We start from the raw sequence: 24,413 nt of genomic DNA on the forward strand, positions 1-24,413 counted from the left end.
CAAAACTAAATAAAAAAGACAGAAACACTTTTGTACACATTTTTACTAGACTTATGAATTTGTTTAAAATTTTGGAAGTGTTTCACATTCAGTGGTTTTGTTTTAAACTTTTTTTTTAATTTTGTTCTGAGTTTGTAAATGTTTTAGACTCTGTAAATTTGTATTGGTCTTTGTAAGTTTGTTTCAAGTTTTGTTAAAGTGTTTCAGACTCTGTGATTTTGTATTTGAGTTTTTGTAAATGTATTTTGTTTACTGTAAATGTGTTCCTTCTGTTTTTTGAAAAGTGTTGCTTAATTTGACTTTGTTGTATGAAAAGTGAAAATTTTTTGGATAATGTTAATTTGTTTCAAGCTTTGTAAAAGTGTTTTAGCATTTGTAATTTTGTATTGCACTTCCAGGCTACCGTAATGTTGTCTCACATGTGTAAAAGAGAATAAGAAATATCTTCCACATTTTTTAAGTGACAAAAAACTAAGAGTGTATAAAACGTAAGTTGTTCTATCTAATGGACTAATTTGCTTTTTTATCTCATTCAGAGTAATTATTATAATCAGTATCCCTGTTTCATTTCCAGCTAAAAACTCTTCATGTAGCTTTGACTTACGTCTAATTTCTGATAGACTACATTATCAGGCCTAATTTCTGTGCTTAAAAAAATCTACATACAAAGGGTTTTCTCTATGTGTTCAATGTCTATAGCAACAAATGAGATTAATGTCGTGAATTCTGGATCAAACCATTCAGCGGTCACTGAGCTGATTATTTTAGGTCTTTATACTTGATTATGCTGTACAGATTTAAGCCCCGCCTCCTGGAGTTGCTAGAAGCAACAGGAAGCGACAAACCCAAAACTAGATCAGGCAGACTGGAGGAAAAACAGAGAAGGCCGAAATCAACCCGGGTTAAAATTTGGCCTCATAACATCAAAATCACTCCTGCTGTGTGAAAAAAAAGGTCAGACTGAAGCTAAGCTGCCCCTCCTGACCCGGGTCTGAGGGAGTTAAGACGTGGCAGATTCATGAGCATGTCCTCCTCATAAAGCTACAGAAATCTTCACCTGCTGCTCAGAGGAAACACACGAGGTAAGAAAACTGAGACTGTTACCTGAAACAGGCTGGGTTTCACTACTGTCAAACACTGTGGCAGCTTTATGTAATGTGGCAGCAGATGTGGGAATATAAAGTTAGCTGGCGGTGATTCGTTTTGTGCGATACTGGGTTTACTTTTTCACTGTTTTCCTCTGCTTTACTTCGTATTTGTAGGTACTCTATGAACAAGAAAGTTGTGCATTATGTTTTTCCGTTTCTAATTCGTTTTAATTAACAAAGAAGGGTTATGGAGGAGCACCACGTGTTACAAAGAGAGGGCTTTCCTTTCCGTCTGTCCTGGCCTGTTTGTCTCTGCCTCCGCCCACCAGCCTGCACAATGTCCGGCTCCATCTGATCTGATCAAGAAATGGGTGGCATGTGGGGGAAATGTGAACTTCAGCCTGTGTGTGAATCAGTACTGATAGATTATCCACAGGTGGGTCGGGTCAGGGACCTGAGAGGTGTGAGACAGCAGGGAAACCTCCAGGTGTTAAGTTAAAAAAAACAGCCTCCCTCCTGCTTTACTTAGGTGAGCAGACCTGTCACTAAAGGAAGATTTCTATTAGGGGCTAACAAGTCCAAATGATAAAGACCACTATCAGACCTGATCATCCATCATGAGCAAATTAAGAACATTGATCTTTGTTTTTGGTCATCATTATCGTTCTGTATGTACTACAGGTCACAATTCACTGAATTTTATTAATAATAATAAAATAATAATAATAATAATAATTCTAGAAAAATAAATGTAAAAATACTGGAACTTAAACTGAAGCTATTGGCAGTTCATTTATCATCCTAAGACCCTACATGTAAGACCTTACATTTTGGCTTTCCTACAACATGGCATTAAATTCTGCTCTTAGACTTTCTGAGATAATTGTTTAGAATAGCTTCAGTATTGGCTTGTAATGTTGGGGAAATTTGTTTCAAAACTTTCAGGAATTTTCCTGAAAATTTTGGAGGATATTTTTTCTATATTTTGGAGTTTGATTTGAAGTTTCTATGGGGGATTTAGTTTGAAAAATTGAGATACTTCTATGGGAATTTGAGGAATTTATTTGTTTGTTTTAGGGAATTTTATTGGAAATTTGAGGTTGCAATTACCTTTTACGGTTTCCTTAATTTTCATTGGTATTTAAGGGAATTTGTTTGGAGGAATTTATTTGGAGAATTTATGAAATTTTCACAAAATTTGGGGCAACTTTGGCTATTTGTATTTTGGGGGAAATTTGTTTAGAAATTTTCTCTGAAATGTGATTTAAAATGTGTAAAATTTCTCTGGAACTTTTTGGATAAATCTTTTCGCTTTTTTTTATAAGTTTGACATCAACATCTGGAGACTGAGTACATTTTAGGGTCTTTTTATGGAATTTCAAACAAATGTTTAAGAATTTGCACAAACATTATGGGTAACTTCTTGTAAATTTTAGTGAAATTGTTTTTATGTCTTGGAAATCTCTAATAGTTTTAGGAGAAACTTTCCAAAAACTGCAGATCTTTGAAGGAAATTGTAGTTCATACTTGGCCATTACAGGTTCTTGTGGTCCATCATCATATGCAGACATAATTTTTGGTGAAAATATTTCCTGTACAAAGACGAGACTGAGCTTTAAATTTATCAGGTCCCAGCTGCATTCCAAACAAAAACTGTGTCTCTGGAGGTTAATTTAGATTAAATCACAATATGTCGTACTGTAATTTCCCATCGCAGAAGTTGCAATCTTTCTTTAACCTGAAATGTGTCAAAATACCATTTTTTGTTTGTTTGTTTGTTTTTGCTGCAGAGATGTTTATGCTCTACAAATTTTGCAAACATTCCAATGCCATTTTTTTCCAAAATAGACCACTGAAGTTCTACTTACCTTTTTTATGGTTATGTTTGATTGCAATCACAACACTTTTAAACAGTATATATCAGTAAACCACTTTGTTAGGAAATTAATTAATTCTATAGTAGAGGTTACAAAATGTGTGCAGGGTCTTTTGTTAGTTCTGGCCTTATTAACCAATGATCATTCAATAAGCATACACTATTCTCTTCCAGTATTTGAAGAACATTTCTCCATTTCCTCCTCAGCTTGAGAAACTCCTAAGCCACTTAAAGTCCTCCTCACTCCTCCTAACAGATTTACCTTCAGGAGCTGTCTTAAGAGCTCAGGTGCTCTGTGAACAGCTGTTATCTTCACCCGGACCTAGTCCTTACTTTGGCAGGAAATTCTTAGAAAACATCCTAATTCTAAGAATATTTCCCTGATTTCACCAGTAGGAGTGAGTCTTTGTACTTAAGAGGCTTTGTGAATAGTAATTCTCCTTCCTAACTGGGTCCCTCTCTTTAAGGTTTGTCTGTAATTCTGCAGAATTTTTGTGGTTTTTCTGCCTCCCACAGACTGCAGACAAACTGTCGGTATGAGCGGAAAGTTGCACACTCACATTGAGTAAGCGATGGATGATAAACTCCTGAAATATGTGGCATTTAACTTGCGGGTATTCTGTGCACTCATAGTCTACTTTTAATCATAGTTGTTGGGGGTTTCTCATAGAAGAAGATGTTTTAACATCATATCAAAAGTACAGAAGATGTTGATGTATTCTTAGAAAAATTTTAGAAAAATGCCCCCTAGTGCAAAAAATGATTGTTAATAGTTTTTATTTGTAATAAATGATTATTTGAAAAAAACAGAGATCATTTTGTTTCATCAGTTTTTGTATTTAAATCTACAGAATCCCTATGTTTCCCTTTTTCTTTTCCTTAAAACTTTCCTTCATACTAGTATCCAGAAAAACACTTGAAATTTCTCATGTTCCCTTTTTTAAATCTTTGCTGAGATGTTTCCACACCTTGACATGAGTCCACCTGTGGTAAAATAAATTAATTGTGCATGATTTGGAAAGGCACACTAACTTACTAACTCGCAACATGTTAAACTTCATCATCTTATTTTTAAGACATCTTAAAGGAGTAAAAAAATATATATCCAACAGTCATGAGTAGCACTTTAAGTGACTGAGGATGATATGTTGATGTGAAGTTGATTGAAGTCCGTCTTTTAGTTTTACAGGTAAGATAATTAAGTTTATCTCTCAGCTGAGTTTTGAACAGTAAATAGTTTTCAGTAAGCTGTTTTTCTTGCTTATTTAGAGGAATGCACCTGGTTCTCGTGTGCAGACAATCTGACTCAACTGTTTCTTTGCACAATAGGAAGAAATGTGGTGTTTTCACCATAATGATGAAACACTCTTCCTCTTATTATCAAAGTTTCTATTGACCACTTCTACAAATGTGGTTTTGTCTGCATGCAAAACTTCAAACCCTGGCTTTGTGTCTTGGTAGCTGGCACACTATTTTAGCCAAGAATCATAGAGTACACATCATTGAATATGCTGTATAAATTATATATCTTATTGTATAATCACTGAAAATAGCAACTTGAAAGATTATCCATGAAGGCTCATTTGCATGATTATTAGCTTTAATCATTCAGAATATTCAATTTACCAACATGCTAGATGCATCAATTTTCACATTAGAGAAGATGTAAGCAGGAAAAGCTTTCAGTGCATGAAAGAGACTCAAAAGATTCATTAAATCAAAACTTCTTACAAACATTTCAGCATCAATCCTTGAATGAACAGAGACTAAGAGTTCAGCTGCTCTGCTGTGGCTGAAAGAACTGAATTAAATCTGATTATAAGCAGAGTCAGAAAACGCATAAAAACTTTTGAGAATCATCACATTAGATTAAAGGATTTAGATTATGAAAATATCTAGGTTTCAGTGAATAAGGGATAAAAGTAAGCAGAATTAGTGTTCTGATTAATTGAATCAAACCCTTGTTTTCTTGGTATTGTCATCAAAAAAGTTGTTTTACAAGTTTTGCTTTCTTTTGCCACAGCACATCAGTGTCTCTGTCATTTAGACTTGCTCTAAACACAAACAACAAGTTCATGTAACAGAAAAGCTCTGAAAAGATGCTGGATGATTTATGATCAGATCACCTCTCACCTATGAGGGATATGAGGGTCGAGAAGACGATGCTGCTCTTGTTTGTCCTCAGAGAAATGCTGATGTCATGAATAGCATGTTCTGATCTTCACTGAAAAGCCCTGAAGGCTTCAGGAGTAAGAGGAAGCATAAATGACGGCTATGATAATGACAGGTTTTAATGCTGAGTGAGGAGAATAAGGTTATGACTGGTAGAGGGGAGGGTAGCAGTAAGATTGATGGTGAAGACTTGATCATCTTTCTGGTCATGACTGTCATTCAGGATGGACGGATTTTAGCTGCTTCTGGAGCGGCTGACAAAAGTCCTGTTCTAAGTGTATTTGCTTTAAACTGGCGTCTAAATCAGTGAGTCATCTGACTCCTCTCAGGAGGTCAGGTACTTTGTCCTCCTGCTTCTGTTATAAAACATTTGGGCAAACATAGAAGAGCTTTGATAAATTCCTCTTTGAATAAAAATGTGTCCTACATTGAAACACTTTTCATCCAAAGTACCCGGAGAGCTGTTAAGAGGCTCCTTTCAAAGAGAGGTCAGCACAAGCAACCATAAAATCTTCTTCAATTTGCTCCAAGTATAGTTGACTCCTGATGCTTAAAATATAAAGAGGAGTTACTTTTTCATCACATCAATGGGACTGTATATTGAGCTGTACTCATCAAAATTGTAAATGAACACAGTTTTAAGTGTTTTTTTATAACAGAGTGTATGTTTGTGATTACAGATCAGTACAAATTAGCACAGCTTTTTTCATTTCCCTTATTCTGTTCATTGCTTTGTCCCTAGGTTTCGACCCTCACCTTTCATTTGAGTCTTTGCCAGCTGGATCATGAAGGCAGCCAGAATCGCTCTCATTAGCTGACAAAGGAAGCAACTAGCTGGTCATCACACTAAAATAGTGTACGGGTGCATCTTTAAAGAAATAGAATATCATGAGAAAAAGTCTTTTTTTGCTGTGGTTTAATTCAAAAAGTGAAACTTGCATAATATCTGTATTCATCTCTTACAAAGTGAAATATTTCATTACTTTCTTTGTTTTAATCTTGATGATTACAGCTCATAAAAACAAAATAAATCCACAATCTCAAAATATTACAATATCACGAAACATTGGTCCAAAGAAAGGACTTCTAATACAGAAATGATGACTTTCTGGAAAATTCTGCTCATTTATGCACTCAGTACTTGGTCAGGGCTCCTTCTTCACAAATGACTACATTTATGCAATGGGGCATGGAGCCAGTCAGTCTGTAGCACTGCTGGGGTATTATGAAGCCCAGGTTGTTCTGATGGCAGCCTTTAGCTCATCTCAATTGTAGAGGCTGGTGTCTCTCATCTTCCTCTTGACAACACCCGAGAGTTCCTCTATGGGGTTCAGGTTGAACCAGTTGGCTGGCCAGTCAAACACAGTAATACCATAGTCAGCAAACCAGTTTCTGTTGGTTTTGACTATACTGTGGGCAGGTGCCAAGTCCTGCTGAAAAAGAAAATCAGTATTTCTATACAGTTTCTCAGCAGAAGGAAGCATGAAGTGCTCTAAAATCTCCTGGTAGATGGCTGACAATGTTGACTCTGGACTTGGTAAAGCACAACAGCTGCAGATGGCATATCACCCCAAACCATAACTGACTGGAAACTGAAAACACTGGACTTCAAGCGCCTTGTATTCTGTGCTTCTCAGATCTTCCTCCAGACTCTGAGACTTTGATTTCCAAATGAAATTCATAATTTACTGTCATCTGAAAACAGCACTTTGGACCACTGAACAACAGTCCAGTTCTTTTTCTCCTCAGCCGAGGTAAGAAATTTTTGACATTATCTGTTGTTCAGGGTGGCCTGACACTAGGAACACGACACTTATAGTCCATTTCCTAGACTTGTCTGTGTGCAGTGGTTCTTGATCCACTGACTCCAGCCTCAGTCCACTCCTTGTGAAGCTCCCTAAGTTCTTGAATCCGCTTTGTTTGACATCCTCTGAAGGCTGAGCTCACCCCTGTTGCTTGTGTTCCTTTTCTTACCATAGTTTTCTTTTCCAGTCAACTTTCCATTACTAGCTTTGATACAGCATCTGAGAACTGCCTGCTCTTTCAGCAGTGATGTTCTGAGACTTACCCTCCTCATGGAGGGTGTCGGGGATTATCTTGTGGACATTTGTCACGTCAGCAGTCTTCCCCATGGTAGTGGTTGTGTACTGAACCAGAGTGAGAGGGTGAAGGCTCAGGATATCCTTGCAAATTGGACTTTTCCATAATTTTCTAATATTTTGAGTGCTTTAATAGCTGGTAAATCTGTTCCCTGCAGTTGTCCTTGGCTCCCAGTGCAAATCAAATTAACATGGTCTGCTTTGTAACCAAGGTTGCCCATCCCTGCTGAAATATTTTATATTATATTGAAATATGCCAATTTGTTATTAATTTATGGACCCTACTCAGACATGCAGTGTATAAGATATTCCTCCTAGGTCATTCTTTATATGTATCATCCACTCCTAATAGCTGTGACAGCATTTTTTGCAAATGTTGCACTTTCAGTGCTAAGGCCCAGTCAGCTGTTAAGCCCATGTCCCAGGTTGTTGATCCATATAGGATGCTGATATTTGACTCTGTAAACAGCATCACTCTAAATACTACACACTGGTATACACAAAACAATGTTTCCCAAATGGATTTACAGAAAAAAAACAGCTTTTTCCCCCTTTTCTGAGATTAGTGTTGAAACAGCTTGTCTTGTTATACTGAGGCGTAATACTGCTCCTGAGGACTTACATGACATTTTCTAGATAAGGGTCAGAATTTACTGATCCATAAATCAACTCTACACTGCTGTAAGTGATCAGAAAATGAAGCTCTGCTCCACACTTTAGCACTCCTCTCTCTCTTCTCCTCCTCTTCCTCCTCCTCCTCCTCCTCCTGCCACCAAACCTCACCTCATTGAATGACAACTGGTTGCTAACAAGTTGAGGTCAAACAAAAAGCACAGAGTAACACAAAATGAAGTTGTCCTGCAAATTAAATCAAACACATTTTTAGAGAACCTCAGCAGAGAAGACAGTGTTAAGAACTAGTGATTAAATCATTATTAAAGATCACAAGTTGTTCAGGAGATGTTGGCCCTGTTGACAAACACTGGCTATCAGCAAATAATGTAGCATGAAATGATGCCAGTTGCCAGCATTTATCTTTTGTGTCCAGTGCTGCCATCTAGTATACTCACCTGCTGAATCATAGAAGAGATATTTTTTATTTGGCAGAAGATGTCACCTGTTGGCAAAAAAAACAATAGGTGACATCCTAATTCTGACAACAAAAAGATCTGTTTTTATGGTCAAACATGAGAGAAAATGTTGGCAGAATTGGCATCTCACACCAAAATATGTAAGAGGTATCTGCTTTGTCCACAGGAGGGTGCCAAAATCAATGTAAACATAAAGTTCCTCACAGGAACTTCTTGTTTTGTATGGAGCTGTGCTGGACTACACAATTGAGTGATGTTACAGAATGCTTTTTCCCCAGCATTTTTCCATGAAAGATCAAAAATGTTTAAAAAGTTAAAGTGTGTTGTTGTAAATTAAAAAAAAATCTTCATGAATTCTAAACTAAAACAGTATAAACTCTATATTGATATGTAGTAACTGTTTATCATTTCATTATTCTAGTATGAAACACTGAATGACTGTTGATTCTGTTTTGTCCCTCAGTCTGTTTGATCGAGGCTATGGCTAACGCCACCAGTCTCCAGTATGAGCCAGTGGCAGAGATTGGTGGAGGCGCATATGGGACAGTTTATAAGGCTAGAGACACGGAGAGTGGAGAGTTTGTGGCTTTAAAAAGTGTTCGTGTCCAGACAGACCAAAACGGCCTCCCGCTCTCCACGGTCAGAGAGGTGGCTCTGCTGAGAAGACTGGAGCAGTTTGACCACCCCAATGTGGTCAGGTAATAGAGTTTTGTTTTTAACATGTCTGAAATGTTTCACAGTGACAACCTCCTAAGAAATCCTTTTTTTTAACACTACAGGTTAATGGATGTATGTGCCACCCAAAGGTCAGAGCAGGAAACTAAAGTTACTCTAGTGTTTGAACATGTGGACCAAGACCTAAAGACGTACCTCGAGAAAGCTCCACCTGCAGGACTGTCACCTGGACACATTAAGGTAAGAACTAACTGAAACAATATCTAAAAGAAACCAAACTTCAGGCATTTTCTTTATCTTTGACTTTGAAAATATTTAGTTTCACTTGAAACATGTCTCTGTGTGCTTTTTCAGGACCTGATGAGGCAGTTGTTGTGCGGTCTTGCATTCCTGCACTCAAACCGTGTGATGCATCGAGATTTGAAACCAGAGAATATTCTGGTGACCAGCCAGGGCCAGGTGAAGCTGGCTGACTTTGGACTGGCCAGGATCTACAGCTGCCATATGGCCCTCACTCCAGTGGTAAGAACTCAAATAGTAAAAACAGCACATCAGTGCTCAGTCAGCTGCTGGATTCAATTTGAGACGTTCTTTTAGAAAAATAATTTGATTTCCTATAAATTGCTTTAAGTATTGAATTTACTAAAGAGAAGTACTTCAGATTTAGATACCCCGCTGTGTTGAGAGAAGGAGCTGTGATTGGCTGTGGGATCTGGGAGGGGGTAATTAGGATCAATTGGCTGTCAGCTGATCACAGCTGGGCATATGACTACCTTGTCCTGCGTGAACTAACACAAGGCTTTATTTTGTTTTTTCCTTTTTTGTCATAAGTGAAGTGTCAAATTTTAATTTTGGCTTCGCTGAAATATTATTTAAGATTTTAACAACACTTAAAGTCCATGATAGCATAAGCATAGGTTTTCTGAGAGTTAGCACTTAAGCTACTCGCTACTTGCTCATTCATTATGCCAACTAGCTCATATTTATCAGCATGTTTACATTTGATAATTACCACTTATGGTTGTATTCAATTGAAAAGATTGAAATCTTTTTTGGTTAACATGTTAAAATTACATGTCTAATATTGATTTGCCACCATTAATTTTGCCTAAAAGTTTTTGTCTTTCCTCTGTCAGGTGGTAACACTGTGGTACCGACCTCCTGAGGTCCTGCTTCAATCCAGTTATGCCACACCTGTGGACATGTGGAGCACCGGCTGCATCTTTGCAGAGATGTTCAGGCGCAAGTGAGTCAGCAGAATCATGCCAGGCTAACATGACAGGCCCTTTTTACTTATATTAATATCCAAAGTCAAAACTCTGTGGTGAGAGGCTGTTTGTTCCAGCTATGAACCTGGCCAAAGTAAAGCTGTTTATGTTTTGAGAACACTGAGAAAGTGATCCATGCTTTGTTTAACATCCCACATAGACTACCTGTTAGACAACTAGCTCCTTCTTATTTATCCAACCTTGTAATCCCCTACACTCCACCTCAATCACTCCAGTCCTCTGATTAGTCTCTCCTGGTCGTCCCTTGGACTCAAAAGAAACAAGGTGACCATACCTTTTCAGTTGTGGGACACCGTCTATGGAACCAACTTCCTCCTCACATTAGATGTACCAACTTGGTGTGTTTTTTAAGGTCACAGCTTAAAACACATATTTTTTAGACTGTGTGCAGGTGTATTTTCAGAATTTTTGGTGCATTTTTTTTTTCTTGCTGTAATAATGAGAAAATCTGGTATGGTGAAAACCCACTGAGGCAATAGCTTTTAATTTTACCAAGGTAGGCTCTTTCTGTAAAATTTTGGGGGTTCCCCTAATGTTACAATAAACAGTAAATGTTTATTTTATTGAAGTAGTTTGCATATGTGCATCCAAACATTGCTGACAAATTTAGCATGTCCATAAGTGGTCCTGCTTGCAACAATCATGATACCAGATCAGCTAAGAACCAGTACAGCAGGGATGTCAACTCAGTCACAGCAGGGGTTGGATTCTGAATTTAAGTCTTACCTGAGAGCCAAACAGGGTCGACATTTAACAATAAACTGTCAACCATATTTCTACCAGTAATGAATCATGGGGAAAAAATGTTAGCACTGATGATAAATGATGTTGAGATTTTAAAAAATTCAAAAGGAAATGTTAAAAGGCTCAAAATCTGAGATAAAAAAAATAAACCTTTAGTTCAAAAAGTCAAAATTCAAATTTTAAAGGGCATATTTATGAGATACAAAGGCAAATTCATGAGTTTTAATGGTTGTGATTTGAGATAAAATTAGAAATCGATGCCTTAAAAGGTCAAAATATGAGAGAATAGTCAAAATCCTGAGTTTAAAGGGTCAAAACAATGGGATAAAGTTCAAAATCCTGGGTTTAAATGGTTAAGATATGAGATAAAATTGTAATTTGTGAGTGTTAAATGTCAAAATATGAGATTTAAAGTCAAAGTTAGGAGTTGAAAAGGTCAAAATATGAATTAAAACCTCAAAGCAATAAGTTTAAGCCATAATTTTGGGATGCAAAATTGAAAATATCAAATATAAATCAATTAATTTCTAACTTATTTTAACTTTTTAATTTCTTGATTCCTGACTTTTTATCTAATGATTTTTACTCTTCATTTTTCAAATTTTCAGGATTTATCAAGGATATTTTAAATTATCATGGTTAAGTTTACATTTTCATACTGGGAATTCTGCAGACCTCATAATGGTGGGCAAGTTATAATTAAAACATCTTAGGATCTTGCGGGCCGTGTAAAACTGTACTGCAGGCCAGATTTGGCCCCCAGACCTCAAGTTTGATATCCCTGCAGTGCAGTTTAATTTTGAGTACTTTTAAAGTCTTTGTCAGCATTTTTCATTGTTTTACATATCCTTTGTTTTTTCCTGCATTATTGATCTATTCCTTCCTTTGTGAAGCATTTCTGTGTGCATGTTTGCATGAAAGGTGCTGTATCAATAAAGTTGCTGAGTGGCGCACAGCAGCATCATCTAGTGGTAAAAATGTTGCACTGCATGAAGACAATAGTCAGCTGAAAAAGTTCAAAATAACTTCCCCAGGGACAGTTTGTGTACTAGTAGTGTTGTATTTCTATGTTAGTAGGTCGAGATGAACAGTGCTACTACGTTTTTGCTCATAGTATTGAAAATTGTAATGAACAGTTTTAAACTTGTACTCGGTAGATATTTTTTCTTTGAGTGGGACTTTTATGCTGTTCCTGTTTAACACCAGGATCCTTGTTGTGAACTTAAAAACATCTTGGGGTCTATATATTAACACTGGTTCAATCTTTGTGTCTCGTAGACCTTTGTTCTGCGGGGAATCAGAAGTCGACCAACTTGGGAAAATTTTTGAGTGAGTAATGAAGAGTTTCTATATATTTCCTTGAGTAGGAAGTGCTGTCTGCAGATGACTCATTTAAACTATTTCTTTGAATTTTGTGTCATTTCAGAGTAATTGGCCTAGCCCTGGAGGAGGAGTGGCCCACTGATGTCACACTGTCCAGGAAAAACTTCCCCCCTCTCTCACCTCGACCAATCACTGACTTTGTACCAGAGATAAATGAGGAGGGGGCACAACTATTGCAGGTCAGACTTTGCTGTATTCTGGGTCATTTTGATGTTGACAGAGCTGAAGGCAGCTAAAGTATCTGCTGAGGTTAGAGGAATTTAGCACACATAATCTGCTGATGGTCAAAGTTTCACAAATGCTGTGTGAGAAACCTCATTACTAATATTGATATAGCAGTTTAAAGTAGACGAAATACTGGGGCTGATTGCAGAGTGTTTCTTTAAAAGGAGTATCATCTCTGTCCTAGGATTAGGAAGAAGACCTCTCTTACTTTCTTCAGGACATCTTAAAGTGAAATGAACTAGGCATGATTAAATTAATTGAAATAATTAGGCGGGAATCAGTAAATCCTTATATATGACTCAACTCTCTGCTATCACTTTCCTTTTCCAACCTTAGGGCTACTGGAGACAAAAACATTTACCTTCAAATGCGCGTATAAAAAATATTTTTTGTGAATGTTTTATGAATTTTTTTTCTGTTACATATTTTAATCAACTTCAGTCCAGAAAAAAAAACCCCAAAAAATACAAAAAATATTCAGGATTTTTACCCTTTAGATGCCCTGAAAAAATATGAAAAAACATGAAAAAATATATTTTTTATATGATAAATGATAGGGGGGCGAGGGAAGTTGTTTTTTTTTTTTTTTTAAAAACACGGTCTTAGATAACCAGTCAGTATAACCATGTTTTTTTAACGTCATATAGACCAGTACTTTTAGTTAAGTACTTATATTTGGACAAAAATGCACACAGTGATTCCACTGGGATAAATCAGTCACAACCACTTGCTAATTAAGGTGACTTCTGTGTGCTGTATATCTTGACTTTCTTCTAGACCTATTCAAATAATAATCTGCTAGAAAAGAAATTAAAAGAGCAAATTTTTTTGAAATGCCTGTAGTGAAAACACCATTTTAACTCAACAAGATACACTAGATATCTTTAATGTTTTGACATCTTTTTTCTCTGTCTTTCACTGTTCCTTGTGTCCATCTTGTCACTAGCCTGTTATGTGGTTTTTCCCAAATAAAAGACAAAAAGAGCAGGCTTCCTACTTCTACACAGGCTATGTTGCTACGTGGCCAAGGAATCCAGTCCGCATTTTTGGAGAAGAATTAAACATTTACAGGCTGATTTAAATAACAATGTTGCTCTTAATACCTATCTGTTCTCGAAAACCTTTAAAAACTGCACAGGAGCTGATTTTTTTCCTGGTTTGGTATGCTACTTGGTTTGATGACATTTAGGTGAAGAGTTTTAAATTAATTTTCATTATATTGGCATGGCTGGTTTAACTGCCAGGTGGACACATTTTAGCACCCATGAGGCTTAATGCCGGTTTCATTTCCACCCCTTATCCTCTGACTAAATAGACTGAAAATAACTGTAGATAGTGTTTCCGTGGCAACAACCACCATCACTGAGCTTCAAAATAGCTCTTCAGAAAACAGAGGTTGATGTCACTCATACCACGTCCATGTTTTTTATGTTTTATTGTCTACCTGTCCTGTCAATAAAAAAGAAGTAAAAGTAACAATTTCCAAAAACAGATGCATCACAGTATCATTCTGTACCTTAAATCTAAGCTGACACATTAACCATGACTGCAGGTGTTACAGGCTTTGTGTTTTATTTTGAAAGCTTATTTTTAGTTGTTACCTGCATTCATTGTCATTTTGCTAATAGAAATAACTGTCTTTGTTTTCTTTTTTTAGTTTTCTTTCTTTAAATCTTGTTTTCCATATGCATTGAGATGATGGTAGATTGATTTTATTATCTTATAGCATAGCACTGCTAGCTCTCTGTTGGCTACTCTAGCATTTTCCTTTATGCTAATCTAAGGTTACCTGCTGCTGTCCCTGGTTTGCTGTACAGACATCAGGATCAACCCTCTTTAATCTTTATGTGACTCTCTAAAAGAAAGCAAAAAATACTCTTTAAAGTTAACCTGATGTTAAAGACCTGACAATGGCTCTGCTCTAATATCTTGCCTTTCTGTCTTTTTCAGGATATGCTGAAGTTTGACCCCTTCAAAAGAATATCTGCCCTAAACGCCCTTGATCATCCATATTTCCAAGACGAGGAGACATTGACTCAGACAAAAAGCTGAAAAGATGCAGTGAAACTTGCAGCAAGAGGTAACAGTGTCTAAACTTAGACCTGGCCTAACCATAGAGGATTTAAGTTTCATTCAGTGCCTTTAAACATGTGGGTTGTGCTTTGGGATATTTTTGTCACCCCTGCATCCAAAAAGGATTACAGTCTGGGAGATGGAATATAAACAGAAGAGGAGGGAACTGAAGGATCACTGGCATGCTTCCCAACATGTAAATGTCACAATAAATGGTGTTAACATGTCATGTCTTAGAGGACAGTACCAGTGTTTTTGATGTTAGATTTCTGTTTGGGTGTCGTCAACTGGGACTGATGCACAGAAACGCCTGTCATCTCCTCTGAAATGTTGGTCTTGTTATTTTTGTACAGAGTTTAGACAGAAGGAAGCAGAGATGTCATCTTTTCTTGTAATAGGCTGAACAAATAGTGACAGATGACACCTAAGGGTTAGAAGAGCCAGTTGTTAGTGATCCTACTGTATTTGTGTTAATATTTAACACTGTGAGCCTGTGAAAGGAATCTAGATGTACCAGAATCATGAGAACTAGAGGGAGTAGTAAAGAAAAAATGCACAATAAAAACATGCTTGTCAAAAATACTGGTATTGTCCTTAAAAGTTAAAGGGTTGGACTTCATAATATAAATCTAAAATCAACCAGTACTGCAACAAGTGAATAAAACACAGTTTTAATCACATTCAGACTTCTCGGTGTGTTATTATAACGGTCGTCCACATAGCACTCATCTTACAAGTCAATGCTCACAATGCTAGGTTGACGGTAACTATATATTTCTATGTTTAAACTTGAATAATCTTTGAGGTTGCACAGGGGTTAGTTGGCTTTTTAATAGTGAACCTGCTTAAAAACAAGTTTTGCAATTCATATTTTTATTTCACTGGCCCTTATTTTAATTCATTTTTAATCATATCCTGAATTATTGTTAATTAGAACTGAAGTGGACTGATTTTTTTCTAGACGTGCGAAGAACATTATCAAAACCAAATCTAAACATAACAAAAAACAGAATTAAAAAAATTATGGGCGAAGTAAAGCCTTTCAAAGGTTATTTTCAATATCAGCTCAAGCTTTTGATTTTGGTTATAGAAACCAAAAGATTGAAAACTTGAGCTGCTTTCACATTTCAGGCTGATTAGCTGCATGGTGATCCTCTCCGGTAAATAAACATGTTTCCTTTTGAAAATGAAAGTTCTGTGTATTAAATAGCACAAAAAAAGTATTTTGAAATAATTTCTTGTTGAATTAAAATAAATATTTTCCACCCACTGATAAGCAAACATTAGTATACAGTAAAATACAAGATTAAAAATAACTTACAGGTTAAATCAGTTGAAATCTCCAAAGGAGTAGAGGTCGACCAATTATTGGCCTGACTGATTATTGGGGCCCATTTAGACATTAGACCAATTATCCTTGCATTAATTTACAGAGAGCTGATAGTATTCATTAATTAAAACCTGCACCAATTTGGCTCTCCTACAAGGTGAGTTTTCTCCTCTGGCTTTGTTTTCACTCCCCACAGTCTCAATCTGAATCAGTCTTACTCAGTCTAAATGAGCTCAGTCACTACCATCTGCAACATTTGAGTGATAAACCCATGAATTAACACTAATACATCAGTAGTCACAGTCCAGTGTTTTGATAAGACAATAATAGATTATCCTGAAATGCAATTTTACTTGTCTTTTTTTATGATATTTTGCATAAGTACAATTTTGAAAGCAAGACTTATATTTGTATCAATTATTTTGGTACTGCTCCTTTTACTGAGGCTCCTTGTACAAACGGTTAATACATACATAAACAGTTAAAGGTGTACAGTCTTCAGAGAAACAGTTTTGTTTACATTTTCCAGAGTCACAATATGATTTTAATCTGAGTGCATTGGTTACAGATGTTCACTTAGCAAAGAGTTGAATCTATCATTTTCTTCACCGGGGGGCGCCAAAATCAAGACAAACAAAAGGTTTCTCATGACAGCTTTAAGAAGAACTTCAACATTTGGGGTAATGTGTTTTGTTTGTTCTCTAGCTAAATGTAAAATCAGAAAACTCAATTTACTCTTACAGATCAGGACAAAATTATTAGCCTCTTAGGAACATTTCAGTTTTTCAGAAGTTTGTAAAAAGTGCTTTTAAACAAAAACAAATTTTAACACAGCTTTTCCAAACATCCTGTTTTTCAGATTCTTACATTATTTTAATTTGCACAAAAAAAACAAAATTATTTAACAAAAAAATCAGAGCTGGCCTTACTGTTGAGCCAAGCATAAACCACTGTTATGCAATGATGTGTTTTAACTTGGTAATGCTGAAAGCTTGTAAAATCAAGTTAAAACTGAGTTATCTTTGAATTTATACACAGTATAAAAACTTGAGTAAGGGATTGAGCTTTCACTTCAAAAAGCGTCATGGCTTAAAACAAAAGAAATCTGTTTAGACTTTAGAAAAATAATTGTTGATGTTTGGAAACTGCGATAACTTTATATATCTCCCTGATTTCTAAGTGTCAAGAATTGGAGTGAGATGTTTTATCAAGAAATTAAAAAACAGCCACACAATACAGAACAAGCATGGCAGAGGTAGGAAGAGACAAATTTCAAGGCTCTGGAAAGAAATTTGTGAGAGATGTGTCTAAAGATCCCAGAACAACTACAGAGACACTAGTGAATGACTTAGCCAAGTCAGGAATTGTAGTCTCAAAGAAGACCATCACTAGAGCCCAGCACAGGAATGGACTGAGAGGTTACCAAGGCAACCAAGACTCTACTTCTGTAGAAGAAACGGACTGAAGTATGCTTAGGACAGACTGGAGAAGATTATGAATACTGGAAGCATGTCTTTTGGTCAGATGAAACTAAACTAGAGCTCTTTGGCCATAGAGACGTTGGTGATGTTTGGAGAAAGAAGGGAGGGCGTATCACCCAAACACCGTCCCCACAGTGAAACACAGCAGTGGGAGAAATGTGCTATGGAGATCCTTCAGTGTGTCTTGAACTGGGAATCTTGAAAAGGTGGAAGAAAACAGAGAGAATGAAAGATGTGAAAACTTTGAGAGAAAATCTGAAGTAGTCTGCAGCAAAACTGGATCTGGGTCGTCGGTTTGTCTTCCAGCACAACAACGGCCCAAAACATATGTGGCTACTGGTGAAGAACTACCTCCAGAAGACCAAAGTGAGCGTTATTGACTGGACTGCTCAAGGCCCTGACTTAAATCCCATTGAAAATCTGTGGGGTGAACAGAAGACCAAGGTCCATACCAGAAGGCCATCAAATCTGGAGGAGCTTGAGAGATTCACCAAAGAAGAATGGGTTGGGATTTCCTAGTAGATGTGTCAGAGACTTGCTGAAAACTACAACAAACAACTGCAGGCTGTTATCCAGCAAAAACGAGACAACTGCCCATTAGCATCAGGAGCTAATAATTTGGACCCTGGTAGTTTTTTATGAAATAATTTTGTCTCTGAGTGCAAAGTAAAATCATACAAGCATCCAAAATAAATCTTGGATGTTTGGAAAAGCTGTGTTAAAAATGTCTTACTCAGTTTAACAGCACTTATGAAATACTTGAGAAAAATATGATTTTCATAGGGGGGCTAAGAAACTGTTCCTTATTTGTATAAAACTGTATTAGTAGATGAAGTCTTGAAAGCAGTGAAATTGTTAAACCAGTGAAGCTTTGATCGTTCTGTATGCAATTTACAGAAGTCTAGAAAGACATGGATCCATTTTTTTGTCATTGTTCTTTGTTTAATGAGATAATGAGTACAATTAGGCGGATTGAACAAGGTGGATCTTGTAAACTTAACTTATCATGATGGAAAGCAGTGATGTTATTCAGAGATAATAAGAGAAAAATAGGGTGAGATGTATGTCCACTTAGGGCTTCCATACAAATCAGACAGTATTTTGGTGATGTTTAAAATAAACTGAATTCCACTTACTGGGATCGAGTGTTTATCAGAATCAAATAGATTGGTACAAACAGTATCTCTCCTCTGATGAGCTTTTTACTACAAATTTAGACTCGTACTCTTTTCATGTTTCTGACCTAAATAGAGCTGCAGTCTTGTCTTCAATCTAAAGACTTTGCTATGTAAAATATTCATGTGCGCACATAATCTTTATCCATTTTCCAAAGCTGATATTCACATCTTCTGTTTTTGCATAGCGTCTCTACCCTCTGAGGTTTAGTCTAATCTTGTTTGACGTGGTTTGATTGCTTCAAATTATTCATTTCATATGTAAAGGATCTGAAAAACTCATATTCAGCTAAAAGAGCGACTAAAAACGCCAATCAACTTGATTTTTGGATCATTTCAGACAGGTTAATGAGGGGGTGATGCGAAGAGAAGTGGTTTCCTAATGAAGAGAGATATTATGTGCATGTTTGAGCTGCAAGAAAATGTTTTCCTCCCCTCTCAAAGGAGTCAGTTTTCTCTCCATGTCATTTGATTACATGCTTTTTAAGCATGTGCCCATTTTTAACATTTGTATCCTCTCTTGCACCCATCTATTCTCTTTCAGTTTCTCCAGATTCCTCCTCACAGCTCGCTCTCCCTCAGAGGGGACAGACACTCTGGCAGGAGGAGGAAGCTGGAGCTGCTTATAAATCGCTTTAAAAAAAAAAAAAAAAAAAAAAAAGGAGAGCTAGAGACAGAGCAGATGCACTGGCAGGAGAGGCTCTCTCCCTCCTGCCTCTTTTGTTGTGTCGGCACCGATAAAAATCTGATGAGCGCTTGCAAGCATCACCAGCATCTCCAGCATCAGCACCACCTCACTGTGAGCATCTCATCCTCGGTCTGGTGGTGTGGAGCTGCTTGTGAGACAGGCAAACGGCGGCGGGGCTAGCGGGGGGCTGCAAGGCTCTGTGGCATCGAGAGGAGAAGGTAAAAAAAAAAAGAAGAGAGGGAGGAGGAGGGGCTATAGTGAGCTGGTGGGCTTCCTCTGCCTCACAGACACATTTTATTGACTTGCTAATTGGATGAGGCGCTCGGAGGAGAGGATGCGGTGGACGAGAGGAGCTGATCCCCAGAGGAGGCATTGAAATCTGGCTACTTCATCGTCTCTTTTTACCCCCGAAATTCTGGAGACATAACAACAGATGTTTTTTCCTGCATCTCCCAGTGACCCTCACACCATGCATACATAATTTTATGCATGACATTGTCGAATGGAGACTCCAGCTGCTAGATGCTTCGTGACAAGTGAATGATTTCCATTTTGCTGTTTTTTTTTTCTGTGCACCCTGCTTTCATTCACCTGTTTTTTTCCCCTCTTGGACTCATCAGCTGGAGCTCTTTCTTCCCCCTCAGCCTTGTTGGATATGAATGGTAATCTGGTGGCGAGATAATCTTCACCACATCAAATATACAAGGCACTGTGCAATGGATATCCTTCAGGAAAAATGAAGGTACGATACAAGCTAAAGCAAAGGTACACAGTGGAGTAAGGTGGGATTAATCTGCCAATATTCTTTGTAGTCCTTGTCAAAAAATAGATCAAGCTAATGCATTGACTGTTGCATAATTCCAGCCTGGCATCACCACAGGAAAAAGAAATGTCTGCTTATATGTAGCCTTGTGTCTGCATGTTAGATTAAAACAGTTTTAATGAGAAAGCAGAGCAGACAGAGGGGAGGATTATGAATGAATCAGTGGTAAAGAGCAGTAGTAGCGGTGTGCATTGAGAAGGATTAGGTGGAAGCATAAAAAACAGTCTAGACTTGTTCCATCACCAGGTCAGCCTTTTTGAATATATTCTTAAAATCTGTAACCCAATGCATTGCCTCCTTACACCACTGAATCTTCATGTTTTTATTCTGAGAAGGAGCTGCTTCAAGGCCTGATATGAGACCCAATCAGCTTAAAAAGGTCTGATCAGACGTCTGTGTTTGATCTTTTCTCTCTCCTCCTCTCCAGTCTTCATGTCGCTCCGTGTTGCCATGACTGAGGCGTGCAGGTCTGGCTAGAGTCAGAAAGTGGCTGCCACAGTGCTGAAGTCAGCCCGTCCCGATGAGCAAGGAAAGCAACCCGCAGAAACGCACCACCTACCTCATCTCCCTCACTCTGGTGAAGGTTGAGGCTGTGCCAGACGATGTAGACAAGGAGCAGAAGGAGGCTCTTCCAGAGGGGGAAGGGAGCCCTGAGAAGGAGGAGGAGGAGGAGAAAGAGGAGGAGGAAGAAGCCCTTGAGAAAGAAGAAGAGCCAGTATGTAGACAAGAGGAGGAAAAAGACACCAGACAGGTAGAGGAGGAAGTGGAACAGGTGCAGGTTAAGTATGACAGCCCTGTTGAGAGCAGAGGGAAGCCTGAGAGGAGGGACGCTCATGGACACCAAAAGGACCTTGTTTCAGTGGGAAAAAGCAAAGACACTTTTTTTGTGCAGCCACCTGTTAGGCAGATGGTCAAAGTGTACGGAGGAACTACCTCTGAGGCAACCGTGCGAAGGGAGGGGCCCCGTTCGGATGCTATGCGCCCCAAAACAGAGCTCTACAGAGAGCCCCCTATGCTGTACCTGAAGGGGGAAAACGGAGCAGACCTGAGCAGCCGCTCACGCTGCAGCCTCCCTTTTTCTGTCCAGCAGCAGGTCAGCCAACGACCTGATGTCCTCATGAGGTCACACACCGGAGTAGCAGGTAGTTCAGCAGGCTGGAGGGACCTCAGAGAACCCAACACCAGTCTGTATCACTCTGCTAAAACTCTGGATCGAAGAGGGGAGCAGTCCCCCTTGATGGCAGGTACGACTCTTGGGCCTTACAGAGCATCCTGGGCTGACAGTGACGGCAGGGGGACACTCATCCGCCCTGGAGCACCGATGAGTGGAGGGTTTTCCGGCATCATGACCAGGGACAGCCCTCAGGCAGAGAGGTACAAGACAGTTTCTGTGTCCTTCCCTGCACCTTCTGCTACTGACACATCCAGGCCTCAGAGGAAAGGTACAAGTCGTACTCTGGATAACAGCGACCTACACTCCCCCTCTGACGACCTGAGGAGGGGGAAGGAGGCACAGGGAGGGACCATACAAAGAGCTCCACCTCGAGACAGGAAGATGCTGAAGTTCATCAGTGGCATTTTTACCAAAAGTGCAGCTGCAGGGTCTAGTGCCAATGCTGCACCACCCCTCTATCCAGCCATGGAGAGAGGCTCAAGTGAGGAGGAAGGTAAGGCCTCCTCATTAACTCTGTGACATGAGCTTTATATATTCACCATTACTGCAACGTACTTTCACAGACAAAATTAAAAGCAGAACGGTCAAAATAGAGGAAGTTGGTTCCATGAAACAAGAAATCTACACTCAGAACTCTGAGGAAGAGAGAGAAAACAACTCTCCTTTTAGAATTTGCTGATAAGAAAAACAACATTGTCCCTTCTGCTGTTTTGGTTGGCCCATTAGTGTTCACTTTGGGCAAACATTAAGCCACTAAAACATTTTGTTTTAATGTGATTATACAGGATCCCTTATTTACTGTCATTAACACTGCCCTCTGGAGTTGTGTGGACCCAAACCAAAAATTTGCTTCCACTTGAGCTCCAAGTATGGCCCTATAGCACTTCATATGAATGAATATTACTTAAGCATTTATTTATTCAGGGGTGTATGCTGCAGGCTACACATTTACAGTGTGTGAGGGTTAGTTTATTATGATTTTACTGCAAAGTGGATCTAAATTTGGCAAGAGCTAAACCTAAAGTAATTATCTTCAGTGATTATTTTCAGTGAGAATAAGCTGTTTAAGTTAATGTAACCAATGAAATAAGGCTCCTCCTCCATCCCATTCCCCTACTTTGATAGGAACTACACATGTAAAGATGTGCACTTTTAATGTCAAGCTTTTAATCAGTGATGTAAGGCTGGTATAAACTACAGCTGATTGATTGATTTACCAGCTAGTGTGACTAAAGCTGGTCTGAGATCAGGTCAAGGCTACTTCCCTAGCTCTGCTGTCTCATTACCAGCCTGAGCTTTGACTTTATCTGAAACCAGTTGTTGCAGACACACAGCTTCTAACAATGATGAACAGGTATAATAAATATTTGGCATATCAGTCTTACAACATGTTCCTATAATTTTAACACATCTATGCACTGTACAGAATGTTAGATCAGCAAATATGTTCACAACAACTTGAATTTTCTCCTGTGATCAGTCATTTTTCACTGCATCGATTAACTGATTTTTGATTACTCACTCAGACACATAATCCTGACAAACCACAGACGTTTAATATTAAAAATAAATTGACATTAAGTGATAGTAATCCATACGTTTAGTTTATCAGGATCCCCATTAGCTGCCTCTTTGCCACAGCTATTCTTTCTGGTGTCTGCAAGAACCTTACAATGTAACAGTTCAACTTACAATTAACATGACATTAAGGTACAGAACAACAGCCACTGACACCTTACATCATCAAAACTGACATAACACCAATAGAACATAAAAGACAATACTACATTAAGACAAAAACAAAAGGACTGCTTCTGGGGAAAAAAAGAAATAAATGTAATTTCATGCATTGACATCGATATATAACAGTCAGTGTTGAGTAGTCTGTTTACATATCAATGGTGAACTATTACTATTAATTAATAGTTTAGTCATTGTCAATGTAAAAACATAGTCTCAGCATTTTCAGTAATAATGATTTGCAGTTGTCTGTGGGTTATAGGAAAGTTCTCAGTTATTACAGTGTTTGAAAAAAAATTTCTCCTTTCTCCTTTCAATGTCAAATTGTAACTCATGTTCAAGTTTGAGCCTTGTCATTATCCTAGAGTTTAATGTATCATTTCATATCATATCATATCATATTGTACAGCAATGCATCACATAACATTACATCTTTACCTTTCCTTTCCCAACTTATGTTGTCTAGTCCCATGATTTGCTTTACTTTTTGTCCTACCCTATACTGCCCTATCCAATCCTGTCCACCTGTTCTATTGCATGGCATCATATTATAACATTTCATATCCTATCCTATCCTATCCTATCCTATCCTGTCCTTCTCAACCCTGTCCTATCCTGTCCTATCCTGCCCTATCCTATCCTGATTTACTGTATTATTATTTTTTTTCTTTGGTGGGGTATTGCGTTGCATCGCTTTGTACCGTATCGTATTGTCTTCGACAAAAGCTTGAGCTTTTCTCAAGATCTCACAGTCTTTCAGTAGGTTTTTCTTAAAGTGACTGGATTATCTTGAGATTTAAGTGAAAAGGTTTCAGGACCAATAATACATCATAACTTTTACTAAAGACAAAGACTCAACCTTTCTGATTTTGCAGGCAAACTTTAAAATAAAAGAACAACTTGTTCTTTTTTGCCTTCACTGTACACAATACAAGATAAAAGGATTAAAATACTGTCACTGCCAAAGTTTAAATTTTTATGATGATGTCAGAGTAATTTAACTAATGTACTCAATGTTTCCCCAAACACTGACACTGAAAACAAACAAAAAAGGGTTCAGTTATCAAAAAAACATGAAAACGCTTTATGAAATATGCAGTCTTCTCCCTATGATATAAAAGAAACTACTCAATCTTTAATCTTTATTGATATCTAATAAAACTGGTCTTTGACAGAGGCTGTGGTATGGGAGTACTCTCTGAATAATTTGTCAGGAGTAAGTGGGACATGAATAATTAAGGTTGGGGATACACAGAGCTGTGTTCATGGTGAGGAGAGCGGGAACCT

The 24,413-nt window shown here is 37.9% G+C and overlaps 2 protein-coding genes across 2 annotated transcripts in view; both read left to right on the top strand.

The window, feature by feature from the left end:
• Positions 1–822: 822 nt before the first annotated feature.
• cdk4 (cyclin-dependent kinase 4) lies at positions 823–15,389 on the top strand. Its single transcript, XM_041783767.1, has 8 exons — positions 823–1,082; positions 8,790–9,024; positions 9,106–9,241; positions 9,356–9,523; positions 10,138–10,247; positions 12,313–12,363; positions 12,461–12,596; positions 14,593–15,389. The coding sequence occupies exons 2-8, from the start codon at positions 8,807–8,809 to the stop codon at positions 14,692–14,694; spliced, it is 921 nt and encodes a 306-aa protein (XP_041639701.1). The 5' UTR covers positions 823–1,082; positions 8,790–8,806; the 3' UTR covers positions 14,695–15,389.
• Positions 15,390–19,737: 4,348 nt separating this feature from the next.
• LOC121507039 (arf-GAP with GTPase, ANK repeat and PH domain-containing protein 1-like) overlaps positions 19,738–24,413 on the top strand; it is a 36,909-nt gene continuing 32,233 nt past the window's right edge. Inside the window, exons 1-2 of the mRNA XM_041783172.1 lie at positions 19,738–20,131; positions 20,640–21,879. Of these exons, the coding sequence (XP_041639106.1) occupies positions 20,733–21,879 (1,147 nt within the window). The 5' untranslated portion in view covers positions 19,738–20,131; positions 20,640–20,732. The remainder of the gene's footprint in view (positions 20,132–20,639; positions 21,880–24,413) is intronic.

The sequence above is a fragment of the Cheilinus undulatus genome, linkage group 3 (genome assembly GCF_018320785.1).
Source record: "Cheilinus undulatus linkage group 3, ASM1832078v1, whole genome shotgun sequence".
Lineage (NCBI taxonomy): Eukaryota > Metazoa > Chordata > Actinopteri > Labriformes > Labridae > Cheilinus > Cheilinus undulatus.